This window comes from Mandrillus leucophaeus, unplaced genomic scaffold (genome assembly GCF_000951045.1).
Source record: "Mandrillus leucophaeus isolate KB7577 unplaced genomic scaffold, Mleu.le_1.0 Scaffold2, whole genome shotgun sequence".
Lineage (NCBI taxonomy): Eukaryota > Metazoa > Chordata > Mammalia > Primates > Cercopithecidae > Mandrillus > Mandrillus leucophaeus.
In genome coordinates this window covers 14,047,714-14,063,479 of record NW_012102031.1, presented here as the reverse complement: position 1 = coordinate 14,063,479, position 15,766 = coordinate 14,047,714, and the positions used below count along the sequence as shown (strand labels likewise).

General features: G+C 48.8%; 1 protein-coding gene across 3 annotated transcripts in view; it reads left to right on the top strand.

The window, feature by feature from the left end:
- Positions 1 to 15,381, top strand: part of MTMR3 (myotubularin related protein 3) — a 73,899-nt gene extending 58,518 nt beyond the window's left edge. Inside the window, exons 14-19 of one of the 3 annotated variants that reach the window (XM_011979107.1) lie at positions 1,047 to 1,217; positions 2,467 to 2,612; positions 4,030 to 5,434; positions 7,151 to 7,239; positions 7,997 to 8,023; positions 10,157 to 15,381. In XM_011979107.1, the coding sequence (XP_011834497.1) occupies positions 1,047 to 1,217; positions 2,467 to 2,612; positions 4,030 to 5,434; positions 7,151 to 7,239; positions 7,997 to 8,023; positions 10,157 to 10,328 (2,010 nt within the window). In that variant the 3' untranslated portion in view covers positions 10,329 to 15,381. Of the gene's footprint in view, positions 1 to 1,046; positions 1,218 to 2,466; positions 2,613 to 4,029; positions 5,435 to 6,573; positions 6,685 to 7,150; positions 7,240 to 7,996; positions 8,024 to 10,156 lie in introns of all 3 variants that reach the window. The other 2 variants (XM_011979106.1, XM_011979108.1) reach the window with 2 other exon arrangements.
- The last annotated feature ends 385 nt before the right edge of the window (positions 15,382 to 15,766 follow it).

Genomic DNA, 15,766 nt, shown 5'->3' with positions numbered 1-15,766 from the left:
CCTCCCTCCCTCCCTTCCTCCTTCCCTCCCTCACTCCCTCCCTCTTTCACATTTAGTCAGATTCTGCAGCTCTGCTTTCAAAATATATCTAAAACATGATTATTTATTGCCACCTTTACTGGTACCACACTGGTTGAAGCCACCATCATCTGCCCCAGTTGAGTCATCCCAGCATAGAGTCTCTTCTAAAACATAAGACAGGCTGTGTCATTCCTTTGCTTAAAAACCTCTAGTTACATTTTACACAAAGTAAAAGCCAAAGTCCTTAAAGTGGCCTTCCAGGGCCTTCCTAGAGGCTACCTCTCTAGGTTTATTTCCTACCATTCTCCTTCTTGTGCAATCTCATTTAGTCACACTGGCCTCCTTGCTGTACCTCAGAAATTGCAAGCATGTGCTTACCTCAAAGCCATTGCACATGTGGTTGCCTCTGCCTGGAGTGCTTCCCCTCAGATACCCACATGCCTGCTCTTTCATGTCCATTGGGTACCAGCCAGTGAGGCCATCCTGTACTGCCTCATACATGTCCTGTCCATCTCAGTCTGCCTTGTTCTCCATAGCACTGGTCACTCTTCACCTATGACTAGAGCAAGCTCCATTAGGGCAGAAGAATTTGCTGGTCATTGCTGCATGTCTAGCACCTTAGTCATATTTGGGGCATGTGAAATGCTCAATAATTTGTCGAATGAACAAGTAGTTTTACAAGTATACTCTCAGCTCAGACTTGAGTTGTACACGGACGTGCTCCTGTACCCTGTTCATATGCTCTGGCGCTTGTGAGGGTGGCTGTTAATTCAGAATCTCAGACTATTTATCAGGGAAGCTAAGAGGAATGGGGGTACCAACAACCTGTCTGACTCAGGTGGTTGGGTCCTGGAATTGGTGGTGTGAGGAGGAGGAGGATACTGTATGGCTCACTGGGTTCCCCATCCTAACAGAGTAAATTGAAGTGTTCTTAGGGATGTCAGGATAAGGTGGCTCGGCTGAGCTGATTTCTCAGAGTATGCATGCCTGATTGCTTAATTTATGCTTTTATTGGAATCCCATAGGTGAAACTGGTACAGCATACCTATTCCTGCCTCTTTGGAACATTCCTGTGCAACAATGCCAAGGAGAGAGGGGAGAAGCATACTCAGGAACGGACATGTTCCGTGTGGTCACTTCTTCGGGCTGGCAACAAGGCTTTCAAAAACCTACTGTATTCCTCTCAGTCAGAAGCCGTATGTATCCTTCAGCCTTTCCACTGTGATCAGCAGAAGGAATTTGGGGTTGGTTACATATGAGAGCCTTTTTGAGTAGTGACTGTTTTTGTGAAGGCCTCTCTATCTCTGGATGGACTGATTCCATTTTTCCCTTATGATTCTGTCCTGAGGAAGTCCTGCTTCTGATAGTACTCTGACCTGTTTCTGATGACTACTTGCTGAGGGTGGTTTGGTTTAACACAGATCTCTACTTTGCCAACCTAGACATGAATCTTTTTTGGCACTGCCTCCAGAGCTTATTTCTAGCATGTTCTGTCTTATGGGAGAGGCACTTAAGTTGCTTCCTGATGCACTGATAGCTCAGAAGGAGCTGCCACCAGGCCCCCAGCACCCTCCCAGTGTCAATAAACAATGATACCCACCATAGCTTCTCTCAGAACAGTAAACTGTGTTTGACATTGGTGTGTGTGTGTGTGTGTGTGTGTGTGTGTGTGTCTGTCTGTGTGATTCTCTGCTCACATGAAGAGCTGGCAGGCCCTTTAAGACTTTGTTCCCTGAAGAAATGAATACTTTCTGTTAAGCAGAGAAAAGGAGGCACATAGACATATGTGTCAGTTTCATAGTAATATTGTCTTTGTCAGAATGTATCTTAAACCCTAAAGAAGTCAAAAGGAGGCTAATCAGAGTTTATATTGATTTCCTGGATTATTTATATGGTTCTTACTACATGTAAGTAATCACAGAAAAGATTTAAGCTGACTGCTTGTTTCTCCCCTTCAGTGTGCCTTCTGAGGAAGTAACAATACAGCAGAAAAATTTCCTTTTCACATGATTAATTTAAATGATCCTATAAAATGGGTTTGACAGTGTTTCTTGAAGCCAAGCTTTTGTGCCAGCGGGATGGACAATCAGCATCTAATAGAATGACTCACTTTCTTAGGCAGTAAAAGCAACAAATCAAGCTGATGAAAGTCAGACATTGAAGGTGACCCAAGAAATAGCTATAATGAGAAAGGGATCTAAAAAAATATTTTAGATTTTCATGCTCTCAAGAGGCTCTTAGGTGAAAAATACTGGCCATGTAAAATGTCTAGTCCTGTATTGGTCCTCTTGGGATAGACCTGTATCCATTGGTGCTGCTGCTTTGTGGAGATCCGGTCAGCCCTGTTTGGTATTCCAGCTGGGTGCTTGCTCTTGATCCTCATTTCCAGACATCCTAGAAGACTTATTGGGACCTATTTAAACCTGTGTCCTCCCCCCTCCTCAGGTGCTGTACCCTGTGTGCCATGTGCGTAACCTGATGCTGTGGAGTGCAGTGTACCTGCCCTGCCCATCCCCAACCACCCCTGTGGATGACAGCTGTGCACCATACCCAGCCCCAGGCACCAGCCCTGATGATCCACCCCTGAGCCGGTGAGCCCAGGGTGATGCCACGGGCCTGACAGCCTGTGTGGTGTATTCCTGTGTTGGGACATGTCCAGGGATGGTTAGAGATCATAATGTTATCTGCCTCCACAATATCTTTCTTAGATCTCTGCAGTTTTTTCAGGGAAGTTATAGGGATTTCTGGGTTACAAGGCTGTAAGAGCCTTGTTTCTGGGAGTGAGTTGGGCCCTGTTGCTTCATGTTGTTTTGCATGCACTGAGCAGCTCCTCAGTGATAGAGCAAATCCTCCAGGTTTCCTGTGACCCCCTGGTTTGTGTTTTCCCCAGTGCTCTGTGCCCCTGCCTATTTGCCATGATTTGTCTTCTGAGGCGTAAAAGGCAGATGCTGTCAGATGACAGAAAATTTTGCTTTGGGGCCAGGCTTGGTGGCTCATGCCTGTAATCCCAGCACTTTGGGAGGCCAAGGCGGGAGGATCACTTGAGCCCAGGAGTTCCAGACCAGCCTAGGCAACATGGTGAAACCCCGTTTCTACCCAAAATGCAAAAACTAACCAAGCGTGGTGGCACATATCTGTAGTCCCAGCTACTTGGGAGGCTGAGGCAGGAGGATCGCTTGAGCCTGGGAGGTGGAGGTTGCAGTGATCCAAGATCCATTGCACTCCAGCCTGGATGACAGGGCAAGACCTGTCTCAGGAAAAAGAAAAAAAAAAAAAGAAAAAATTTGGCTCTGTCACTTGAGAGTTAGCTTTATTAAATACAGACTGATAGATAACGCATTAATTTAAAATACTGTAATATTAAGAAACACCAGTGCTACTTTGCCACCCACTGAGAAACACAGCAGCATCATGAAGAATGTCTTTTGGAAATAGCATTTGCAGGCTGGGCACAGTGGCTCACGCCTGTAATCCCAGCACTTTGGGAGGCCAAAGTGGGCAAATCACCTGGGATAAGGAGTTCAAGACCAGCCTGGCCAAAATGGTGAAACTCCCATCTCTACTGAAAATACAACAAAAATTAGCCGGCCGTGGTGGCAGGTACCTATAATCCCAGCTACTCGGGAGGCTGAGGCAGAATCGCTTGAACCTGGGAGGAGGAGGTTGTAGTGAGCTGAGATTGAGCCACTGCACTCCAGCCTGGGTGACAGAGTGAGAGTCCGTCTCAAAAAAAAAAAAAAAAAAAAAAAGGCATTTGCTGTTAGCTCATTTGTATGTATGGGGCATGGGGTTGGGGGAGGGTGAAAGGAAATCCGCACACTAGGAGGAGGATTTGTTCCGGAGCTTTGCCGCTCCAGCAGTCTGGGCCTCGCTCCAGAGATGCTGTAGCTCCATGAGTAGCTGTAACGGACCCAGTTATGAAGCAACTGCTTGTTAAAACCTGTTGTCTCCTACTTCCCTCCAGACAGCTTCCAAGATTTTCATTTCCCCCAAATTTCTTTCCTGTAGGCTACCAAAGACTAGATCGTATGACAATCTGAGCACAGCCTGTGACAACACAGTGCCTCTAGCCAGCCGGCGCTGCAGCGACCCCAGCCTGAACGAGAAGTGGCAGGAACACCGGCGCTCGCTAGAGCTGAGCAGCCTGGCTGGCCCTGGAGAGGATCCCATTTCTGCCGACAGCCTAGGGAAGCCCACCAGAGTGCCGGGGGGTGCCGAGCTTTCCGTTGCAGCTGGAGTAGCCGAGGGGCAGATGGAGAACATCTTGCAGGAGGCCACCAAAGAGGAGAGTGGAGTAGAGGAGCCTGCGCACAGGGCAGGCATTGAGATGCAGGAGGATAAAGAGAACCCTCTCTTAGAAAAGGAGAGCAGGAGGAAGACGCCTGAGGCCTCAGCCATTGGACTTCACCAAGACCTAGAACTGGGTGATGCTGCTCTGAGGAGCCATCTGGACATGAGCCGGCCTCTGTTTTCACAGGGTATTTCTGAACAGCAGGGTGGGCTCAGTGTTCTCCTCAGTTCTCTCCAGTTCCCCCTGAGGGATGAGGATTCCCTGGAGGTCCCTGTGGAGCAGTTTCGAATAGAAGAGAAGGCAGAGGGTAGGGAGGAAGCAGTTCTTCCAATCCCAGTAGATGCAAAAGTTGGCTATGGTACCTCACAATCATGTTCTCTGCTACCTTCCCAAGTCCCTTTTGAGACCAGAGGACCAAATGTGGACAGTTCTGCAGACATGTTAGTGGAAGATAAGGTGGAATCAGGAAGTGGGCCCCAAGTCCATCATAGACCTTGCCTTGTTAATAGTGGCAAGGACAGGCTTCCCCAGACCATGGAACCCAGCCCTTCAGAGACAAGCCTGGTTGAGAGGCCCCAAGTGGGGTCTGTGGTGCATAGGACTTCCCCTGGCAGCACTCTCAGCCTAACACGTTCCCCTTGTGCCTTGCCTTTAGCTGAATGTAAAGAGGGGCTTGTGTGCAACGGTGCCCCAGAGACTGAAAACAGGGCCTCAGAGCAGCCCCCAGGTCTTAGCACCCTCCAGATGTACGCCACACCCAATGGGCATTTCGCCAATGGGGAGGCTGGTAGGAGCAAGGACTCACTGAGCCGTCAGCTGTCTGCTATGAGCTGCAGCTCTGCCCACTTACACTCAAGGAACTTGCACCACAAGTGGCTCCATAGCCACTCAGGGAGGCCATCTGCAGCCAGTAGCCCCGACCAGCCTTCCCGCAGCCACCTGGATGATGATGGCATGTCAGTGTACACGGACACAATCCAACAGCGCCTGCGTCAGATTGAGTCAGGCCACCAGCAGGAAGTAGAAACTTTGAAGAAACAAGTCCAGGAGCTGAAGAGTCGCCTGGAGAGCCAGTACCTGACCAGCTCCCTACACTTTAATGGAGACTTTGGGGATGAGGTGGTGAGTAGGCTGTGGTATTCCTCCATAGCTGCCCAAGGAGACAGGGCACACTAAGGCTGGGTGCCTTTTGTGCCAAGAGCATGGTGATTGGTACAGGTTGTTATAAGGATTGGAAAGGTCCAGAGTAGCCCTGTTAAGAGAGGCTGGAGATGAGCCTCTGCCACAGCAATGGCAGCCTGCCTGTTTTCTGCTTTGCTTACTTTCCACAGATGTCCTATTGAGGCCGTTGGAGAGGAAGAGACTTAGCATGCACTACATGGTTGGTCAGATCTCTCAGACACAGGATCATAAGTCTTCAGAAGGGCTTGAACCCGTGGGCAGAATGACATCTGTAGGGCAATGCCAAGTTATTCCTGTCAGATTTTAGTGCCTATTCTACCTTAGTAACTGCAAAGTATTAGCCCTTCCAGATGTAGGCTATGACTTTGAAGGTTCAGTTCTTTTTAAACAAATATTTATACCCCACCCTGTGGCAGATGCTGGCAGTAGAAATGGAGAGAAGGGACTGGTTTCTAGCACTGTTGAGGAGTTAGCTCTGATGGGGGTTGGTGGCTGGAAAGGGGTTCCAGAGGGGAGGTTCTCAAGGAGATGCTTTCTTCTCTGGGTGGAGTTGATTCAGGCAGCTCAAGTACAATTGTGAGCCTGGCTCTCAAGTGGTCAGCGTGCATTAAAGGCGGGCACATCCAATGACTTTCAGTTCAGAGTGACTTGGCTTTTCCTTCATGCGAATGATAGTTTCTCATGTTCCCAGAGAGTCCTTCCAAAAAAAGGAGGGCATCTGGAAAGCACTCATCTTGAACTAAGTGGCAGGCAGGTTTGGATTGACAGGCCCACTGGAGCAGCTGACATATAGAATTCTCATTCCATTTGGGTCACTTCTCTCTCACTTTCTGGAACCCTGAGGCCTGTCTTTCCACTCCAAAGTCACTGCACACAACCTGTGTATCCGTCTCCCAGCTGAGCCCAGGCCCACACTGCACTTCTTCACCCAGTTCTTGATGGCTGATGCATCTGCAGATTCAGCAGTCCTAGCACTCGGCCCCACCCAGAGTCCTCAGTGCTCCCTTCTTCACCAGGCCTTTTCTTCTTTTGGGAGGAGACGAGGTTCATTCTGTTCAGCTGTGTTTGTTTGCCAACAGACTTCAATCCCCGACTCGGAAAGCAATCTGGATCAGAACTGTTTGTCTCGCTGCAGCACAGAGATTTTCTCTGAAGCCAGCTGGGAGCAGGTGGATAAACAGGACACGGAGGTACAGGCTCAGCCCCTGCTCTGAGTGCCGTCCATTTAACTGTTTTGTGGTTCTTCTCCACCCCCATTCCCACCCCATACCCCTGGCCAAGGAAGCACCTCACAGCACAGCTAGGCTTGAGCCTCTGGCACCTCAGCTCCTGGGAACCCACATGAAGCCTAGGATTTCTGAGCCAGGGAGACTCAGCAAGCTGGCCTTCCCTCTTCATTGCCTCTATGAACTGGAGCCTTGCCAGCTCTCACAGTGACCCAGGGTGCTGCTGCCTGCTACTTTATCTCAGGGGAGATTGGAGTCCCCTCCAGGGAAACGATTTGGACGCCTTTCTTGTACTGTTGACATCAGATCTGGGCTGGTGCCACCGGAGCCAATGAGGTCCTTGTGACTTTTGCTGCCCCCAGCATGGCTCTGCTGGCTCCAGCTGGATGACCCATCTCCTGTCAGTAACCTGGCCCCATCTGTTTTGCAGATGACCCGTTGGCTTCCTGACCACCTGGCCGCCCACTGCTATGCGTGTGACAGTGCCTTCTGGCTTGCCAGTAGGAAGCACCACTGCAGGTACCATTGAAGGGGGTATGATAGGGTGGGCTGGGTGTGGAGGCTGAGGGTTGGCCCACAGAGCCTGCAGAGTAGAGGGTTGTGGGCATCTCAGTGTTCTGTCTGAGGCAGACCAATGGTCTTATCTTCCTGTGCCTCTGAAATTGGTGTTTGCAAAACTGCATTTGGCATCTTTGTTGAAATTGAGAGGAATCACTATTAAATTCTGAAATGTGCAAATGGTAGCATTTGGTTTTGTCTCCCAGATTGGTGGAACAACAGCCACCACCGAAACCACCATTTCTCATTCTCAGCATAACATTTCTTCCCATTCAACATGGCTACTATGAGCAAAACCAGTTTTCCTGTGATAGGGAGGGAACTATTTTCCTATTCCTTTCCTGCTCCCTGACCCCACCCTTGTTTTCCCTTGTGCCATTGGTGAGCAGTCATAGCTTGGGCAGTAGTAGGGACAGCTGAGGACAGTCTTCCAATCATTAAGGTTCCTGACTTCTTTTTCCTTCTGGGTTGGGGTAGTGAGTTACTAGGGATGCTTTGTCCCAGCTAGGGTGTTGACCGTCTGGCGGATGTTCAGTGTTCTTGGAAGTTTATCTGAATCGTGCCATAGCTCACCCACATGAGTGAACCTGGATTGAAAATGGAACAACCTCTTTGGCTAGCAATGATGCTTCTAGGACATGTATCTCCCCACCCTGCACCCCAAGCCCAGATATCTTTGGTTGGCTTCTCTTCTGAGCTTTTTCTCCCCTCCTTGCAGGGACACTGACCGTGTTGATCAAACGTGGTGAGCATTTGCAACAACCTGCCTGTGATGTCTGCACATCTACAATAACTTCTCCACACTAACTCTTATCATTTCCCCCTCTCTGCACTCACTGGGGTGAAGCCTGGGGCCTGGGGTGCACGGGCAGGCAGACGTGGACTTGAGGGGATGGATTCAAAGCAGCTGAGGAGAGGCCATCAAGGGTGGGTCAGGCTGTAGCCATGTGCTCCCCTCCTGATCACAGAGGTCAGCCAGGCCGTCTTGCTTGTGACAAGAAGTAGTGCTGCTTGTCTTCTGGTCTTGTAGGGGAGCCAATTGGGTTTTCAGAGCTATTTATTTTGGGTCAGTGATTCATTGAGATGCCAGAATAATGCTAGTAATTTCCAGGTCAAACAGCATCACTGCTGCTTCCCCCCCCTCCCCCCCCACCTTTTTTTAAAGAGACCAGGACTGAACAGAGGTGGTCTTTCCAGAGAATTGTTTTAGCATGGAAGACTTTAAGGAAAGACTCCACTTAGCGTCTTTCAGGGTCCTCTGAAAGAAGTCAGATAGAAAAGCATCAGCCAGGTGCAGTGGCTCACGCCTGTAATTCCAGCACTTTGGGAGACCGAGGTAGGCGGATCACCTGAAGTCAGGAGTTCAAGAGCAGCCTGCGCAACATTGTGAAACTCCACTTCTACTAAAAATACAAAATTAGCCGGGCATGGTGGTGCATACCTGTAATCCCAGCTTCTTGGAAGGCTGAGGCAGGAAAATCGCCTGAACCTGGGAGGTAGAGGTTGCAGTGAGCCAAGATCGCGCCATTGCACTCTAGCCTAGGCAATAAGAGCAAAACTCCATCTCAGAAAAGAAAGAAAAACATCAAATTCATGTCAGGCTTTTGAGCTGAACTCCAGCAGGGATGTTAAAGAAGTGTAGCTGTTCAGAAATTTTTCTGTGTAACTACAGGTTTTTGCTGACTCATGCTTTTTAGAACTAGTTATGAAGTACTTACAACATTCTAGAAGATGAATTTTGTGTTTTTCTTTTCTGTCTTTGCATTGCCCCATGTCCCCCCTTTCATTTTGTGGTATTCTTTTGTTCCCAACTGGTCTTCAGTCTTCTCTCCTCCTGTGCCTAAGTGATCCTTAATCCAACAGTGGGTTTGCATTCCGAACAGCATAAATGAAAAGTTAGTGATCCTGGCTAAGAAGCTGCCTTCCCTCAGTCTTTGGTGGGCTGTGTCAGGCTTCTTGGGATTTCTTGTTCTTAAGCTCATTGGGATTGATTTGTACCTCAGGGCCCAGGAAAAGTAGAGTTGTAAGGTGGGCAGAAACAATTCCCTTTCCTGTTGGCTCTGATGGGCATCCGTCTGGGGGTGCAGGCCTGTGCTGCACAGATGCCTCAGAATCCAGCTTTCAGGGGAGGAGGAGAGGGCGGCCTGGGGCCTGAGTGCATTCTGGCCTTCTGGTAGAACTCTGGTTTTCCCTGGAGATGCATGGGTTGGGGAGTGAGCCATAATTGACTGACACCTATCTAATAAGGGGGTGTGTGTGCACGTGTGTTCATCTGTGTTCTTGTCCTCCCATCTCTCCTCTTTCACCCTCTGAGCATGCATCACAGGCTGCTTGTCCCTGGCTTTGCATGCTGCCAGCAGAGCAGTCCAAAATGGCAACAGTCTATCTACCATGTTTCTGCCTTTGATTCTCTGGAGAAATGGCCGTTGGGCAAGGTTCCTTACTCCCCAGTGAGGCTGGGTAGTTGTTTCTCTCATTTGAGGAGCCTGGCCTTTGTGATCACAAGCTACACAGAGGGCATTGACTAGGTTGGTGTGGCCACTGGGTTTTCCTGGATCAGGACTTAACCCATTGTTAGGCCTATGTATTCTCACAGATCTCTCTTGAGCAGCATTCTTCTGTATACCTGGTACCCTTGAGTCAGTGGTGAGGCAGCCAAGTATCCTTGGCCCTAAAGTGAAAATGACATGTGACTCTGCTAGGTAGGGACACCCTCCCTACCCAGCTTGTTCCTGGGCTAGAGAGATGAAAGGATTTGATCTCAAGGAGCTCCAGCACATGCAAATTACACACAGCAAACTTTGTCTTTTGAAGTTGGTTTCCCTACCGCATACCTGCTGGCCAAAACTAACATTGTTCTGTTTCTTCTCATCTCAAGGAATTGTGGGAACGTATTCTGCTCCAGTTGTTGTAACCAGAAGGTTCCAGTTCCCAGCCAGCAGCTCTTTGAACCCAGTCGAGTATGCAAGTCTTGCTATAGCAGCCTACGTCCCACGAGCTCCAGCATTGACCTTGAACTGGATAAGCCCATTGCTGCCACTTCCAACTGAAGCTCAGTGACCTGGGTGGGCAGTGGCCAAGCTGCTGTTCCTATGACAGGCCCACACAGCCTGGGCAGACCAAGAGGCCCGTGCACTTTGGAATGGGGGCATGGAACCACCTGTACAGAGTGACAGAAATTTGGGATGCACCACTGGATTGTAGATTGATTTTTATTTCCTGTCCTTACCACTCTCTCCCTACCTTTTCCATCCTCTTTCTTTGCCTTCAAAAAAGGAAACTCTCCCTTGGTTGTCTTAATTTTTTTTTGATGGAAGACCAGGGGTTGCCAGGCCTGCTGTAACTGCCGAGCTGCCTGCTGTCAGGTGACACCGAGGGATGGCTTGTTTCTCCTGGGTGGGAGGATGGTGGTCAGAGCCAGGAGTATGGGGATCTGAGACCGTGAGCAGGGAAGAAAGCCAGTGCTAACATACAACCATTCCTCACGCCACCGCCACATCAGAGCTGGTTGGGAACCCTTTGCTGCTGGGGAGGCTGGAAGCATATTCCCCAAGAGCACTGCCCTGGGCATCATCTCCCTCCTGCAAGGAGCTGAGCCAGTCCTCTCACAGATGGATAAATGAGGCTGATGTTTGGAGGGAGGGGCACACGGTAAATGGCATCCCCTTAGGCCCCTCTTTGGGAAAGGAAAGTGGATGCTCCTTTGAGGCAGGCGAGGGGCTGAGAGTTGGGTAGCTATCATGTTATCCCCCGTGGGATTCCATTTTTAACTTGACCCAGATTGTCTTGGGCCCCCTTTGCTTTCAGGGGGCTGCTTCCCTGGGCCAGGCTGTGTAGCACTTCCCACCCTCAGGCATGAGTACAGACTGGCCAAAATAGTTATGCACTCAAGGCCAAAGCCTGCCCTGAGCAGATACACCTGGGTCCCCATTCTGGGGCCTGGTCCCTTAAACAATCTCTTCCTCAGCCAGCACAGGGAAATCCAGACTCAGGGTTCCAGAAATCCCCCATTCCCAAACCAAACCAATCATGGATCTTCCCTTTAAGGGGTAGAATCAGCCTTTAGAGTTACAAGCCCCTGGAAAAGGGAGCAGGTCCTCATACAATCAGCCTTTCTCCTTCTCTTCTTGGAACAGGAAGAAGGGCTGAGCAGTCCCCCTTCCCCACTCCTGGCTGTCTGAGTGGGCACTTGTCTGGCTGCTATCCAGCAGTGAAGGGCCACTTGGTGACTTTGTAGGGTTCCTTAGAGAAGTGACATGGCCTTGAGGAGATTTGGGGCACCTTTCCTCAGTGAGCTTTGATATGGTCCAAAAACAGCCTTAAATCAAGAATATATGTGGAGGTGGGTATGGGGAAGGTTGGAGAAGAGGTAGGTTTGTGCTTTGTAATTTTGGCATCCATGTTTTGTGCCTGCCCTCCCTCTTGGGGAGGCCATGCTTGGCTCTGCTGAAAGCTGCTAACTGGTGACAGGGTGGATCATGGTGAGGACTAGGGGTAAGGTCAGGGAATGCTTAAGCTCTGGCCTTGCCCTGTATTGCTCTTCTCCTTTGGTAGCAGTTCCCTGACCAAGGGCAAGCTGTGTCTCAGGAAGGTGGCTTCTGTGCGTGCCTGGGTGTGTTACGGCGTGGCCCAGAAGGCTTCCCTGGTGTTCTCAGTTCAGGCAAAGCCCAGAGCATATGAGCACGTCTCTGACTTCCAGTGGCAACAGGTTGCTCAGAGTTTGTGTGTGGTGAAACAGGGTGTAGTTCTTTACCACATTCTGTGTCATCTGGTTGTGCAGGTAGGGGAAAAGTTGGTCTAATTGAAGATTGTGCAGTTCCCAGTTACAGGTGCCAAGAGGTTATGATACGGGTTTCTTGGGTCTGATGTACAGTGTGAATAAATGCTTGCAGCTCTTAGCTCTTTTTTGATCAATGAAGCACTTTTTTATTAATATTTTCCTTTGTTAAAGGAGGAACCGTAACTCTCCATAGCTGTACATATAACCCTTTTCTCCTAAAGAGGAGTCAGTGCTCCTATATTTTTCATTTTTTGTCAAAGCAAGAAGTAAATACTTTAGAATTGTTAAATATATAAATAAAGTGAATAAAGTTGAGTGTTCCACATGGTAGCATTTGCTAACACTTCCTAATTCTTCGCCCTGTGGTTTATCCCCTCTTCATCCCTTTTCCCTCTCACACAGAAGTATTTGAGGGCCTGCTGGGAAACTGACCTTTGGCAAAGGAAAGCTACAGATAGCCTTCCGTCTCTAGACCTTGGCAAGGAGCCTCACCATGATGTCCAAGCACTGAACGCATTTCCTCAGTGATTTTGCTCCTAAAATCTCCCAGGCTAAAAGAGGGCAAAGCAGTCAGGCGTCTGACCTGGCAGCTGTTCCTCCTCCTCTGAAGAGTGGCACATCAGTAGTCATTACAACTACCTCTCGCCTCTAGGCTCCATTTTTAGCTGCTGCTCTGATTTCAGGGCAGCCAGTACTCTGGCCCCTTCGGTGGGGGAGTGGAAGGAGGTGTGGGGTAGGGGTGAGAAAATGCTTCTGCCTGTTGTTCTTGAAGGATAGACTATGGGTGGGCAGAGAGAACTGGGGACAGAAATGGAATTAGATGTGATTGGGTTATGCAGTCAACTAGAGGTCTCCTTCCCACCCTCGCCACACAGAGGAACCTCTGCTCCTTAGCTCTTACAGCAGGGCTGTGGCATCTAGTCACTTCAGTACTAGTTCTTGCTCTTCACAGAGATTTTTCTATCCCCTACAGCGCTGTTGGGCATCCCTTCCATCACATGGGTCTGTGGGTGAGAGATATTCTGCTGTTCCTCCCTCGGGAAGGTTGGTATTGAGGGTTGCCTGGCTCCAGAGTCACCAGCCCAGCATCTGTGGTGAGTTGGCTAGGATCCAGAGAGTGGCCTGCTCAGAGCTCCCCAGAGGCCTTCACTCTTTGGGGCAGTCTCTCTAGGGTCACTTTCTGAATGTACCTTCTACCTAAAGTACACAAACACATAAAGCCAGCTAAGCTGGTTCTAGTATGAAAGCTGTAAGTGCCACCCAGCAGGCATTTGAAAACAAGAAATAATTCTGTGGAAGGAGAAGGTGCCATCTCAGCCACCCTCACTCCGCCAGGGAGCCCAGTCTGTGTATTCAGATGAAATTGTGAAAAACATGAGTGTGTGCCATGGCCAGCGTGTCTACACACAGCCACTATTGTTCCTGTGGGCTAGCCCCCAGCAAATTAAAACACTGGCACGGCCCAGCAAGGCCGTTATGAGCTCCTAAATAGAAAACTTCTCTGATGGTAGGAAGATGAAGAGCCAAGATGCTGGTGAGGCAGGTGCAGTGAGGATCCAAGGCAAGGAATTGCCCTGAGAGAGGTGGCTGCATATGGAGAAAGGGAGATCTCTGTGGGCAAGGCCAGCTTGCTTCAGGCTGTAGGGGGAATTTGGTCTGAAGCAACAGGGCACAAACTGTCACTTTGAGCTGCCAGGTTATCTTCATCTCAGAACTTTCCTATCCTGGCACTCTAGTTACCTTTCTTCTATACATTGGCCTCAGTAACTGCAGTCCAAAACAAGTTACAGCTGCCTTAATCCACTGAGATTCTCTATGAGGGGGTGCAGAAAAGTTTTCCTCTAGTTTGCTTATATGCTAACTCTTCATGTTAGCAAAGAATATTCTATGAGTTAGAATGTTACTATGGTAGATCTAAAGGAGAATGAACAGAAGGTGCTGGAGGAGCTGTTAAATGATCTCTGGCTGTTAAAAAACATCAAGATGAGAATTAAGGGTATATCCTGATATACTTGGCTGCTTGCACATGAGGCTAAGAGATCCCATGCCTGTTGAAGCTAACTCTAGCCCTGACCTCTGTTGATCTTTTAGGAATGAGGGCTGATTTGAAGGTGCTGTTGCAGGATTTCATTTAGCTGCTCCCCGTTCAAGTGACCTGTCCCGAGGACTGCAGCTGTATCCACCTGATTGCATGAGGTGAGGGCTAACAGCAGAATTTAAAGTGGGCCCTGGGCTGTGGAGCAAAGTGACTATCCATTTAGAGTTTTGTATAATGTGGCAGGAGTCCCAGCTGTTTAATTTCTAGTCACATTTTCAAGAAAGTTGTTCTAAGTTGAGGTTTCTGACAAGATTTCTTAAGGGCAGGACCAGATATGTGAGAGACTTCTAATTCAGAGCTGACCCGTCTAAGCCTCTGACACTTAAACACGAGTCCTGCTGTCCCCAGCACACAACTGCACTGGAGCCTCGTTCCTCTCGGCTGTTGTAGAGTTCATCTGCTGCATGCTCTGTGCAGATACCAGTTGCCTCCCTGCTTGAACAGGCCTCTCCTAGGCTAGGCAGGTGTTCACAGGCATGAAGTTCTGGGCAGGGGAAGGGCATCTTCTGAAATGCGAGTTACCAGGTTTTTAAATGCTGCTATCCTTTTATTTACCATTTAAGGTCTTTTCTATCATATCTAGGTTACTAGTCAGCTTTTCTTACAGTGCTCATAGCAGTTGTATTTGAATTGTATTTTCAGTGAAATTTGTTTTACATTGGCATTTAAAATTGGCCTTTAACAGCTTCCCAACTGGCTTATAAGATTTTTTTTTAATGAAAACATAACCCATGAGGCTCAGATGCTGTTGAAGAAATAAACAGTATGTTGCTGCTGACAGTAGTGCTTGCCTATTGTAACAGCATTGATTCTGCTGTAGCCTCGATGAACATTTAAGTTGAATAAATCCGTCATTTTCACCCACAAACAGTTGCTGAGCAACTGGATTTGGGTTGTCACTGTGGTTCTCCTGCCAGCGCTGTAATCCAGTGTCTTAGGTGCAGAGTATAAATCATAAATCAGCTCAGCCTCTTAGGAGAGGGGCTGTTAGTGAGGAGGGGACAGTGAGGGGGGTCACTCTGTCTTCCAGAGGCAGGGTACATGAATTCCTGATGTTTAGAGGTGGAAGGGACCTTAGATCATCTACTTCCACGGTTTTCATACTGTTCTGTGGGGCCATCAGGGAGAGGGAGCCTCCAGACCCATTTAAAGCTTTATTAGATTTAAAAGTAAGATCTGGTATGAAGAAAGGTTTTGTTTCTTAAAATAAAATGTCTGAAAATCACTAATCCAATCTCCTCCTTTTTCATTGAGGAAACTGAGGCTCAGAGAGGGCCAAAGACATCCAGATTACCAATGAGTTAACAGCAAAATTTGAATAAAAGTCATTCTTGGCCAGGCACGGTGGTTCATGCCTGTAATCCCAGCACTTTGGGAGGCCGAGGTGGGAGGATCACTTGAGCCCAAGAATTCAAGACCAGCTTGGGCAATATGTTGAGACCCATCTCTACAAAAAAATATAAAACAAACCTGTCTCTACAAAAAATATGAATAAACCAGCCAAGCATGTGGTGCACTCCTGTAGTCCCAGCTACTTGGGAGCCTAAGGTGTGAGGATCTCTTGAGCCTAGGAGTTCCAGGCTGTGGTGAGCCATGATTACGTCACTGCA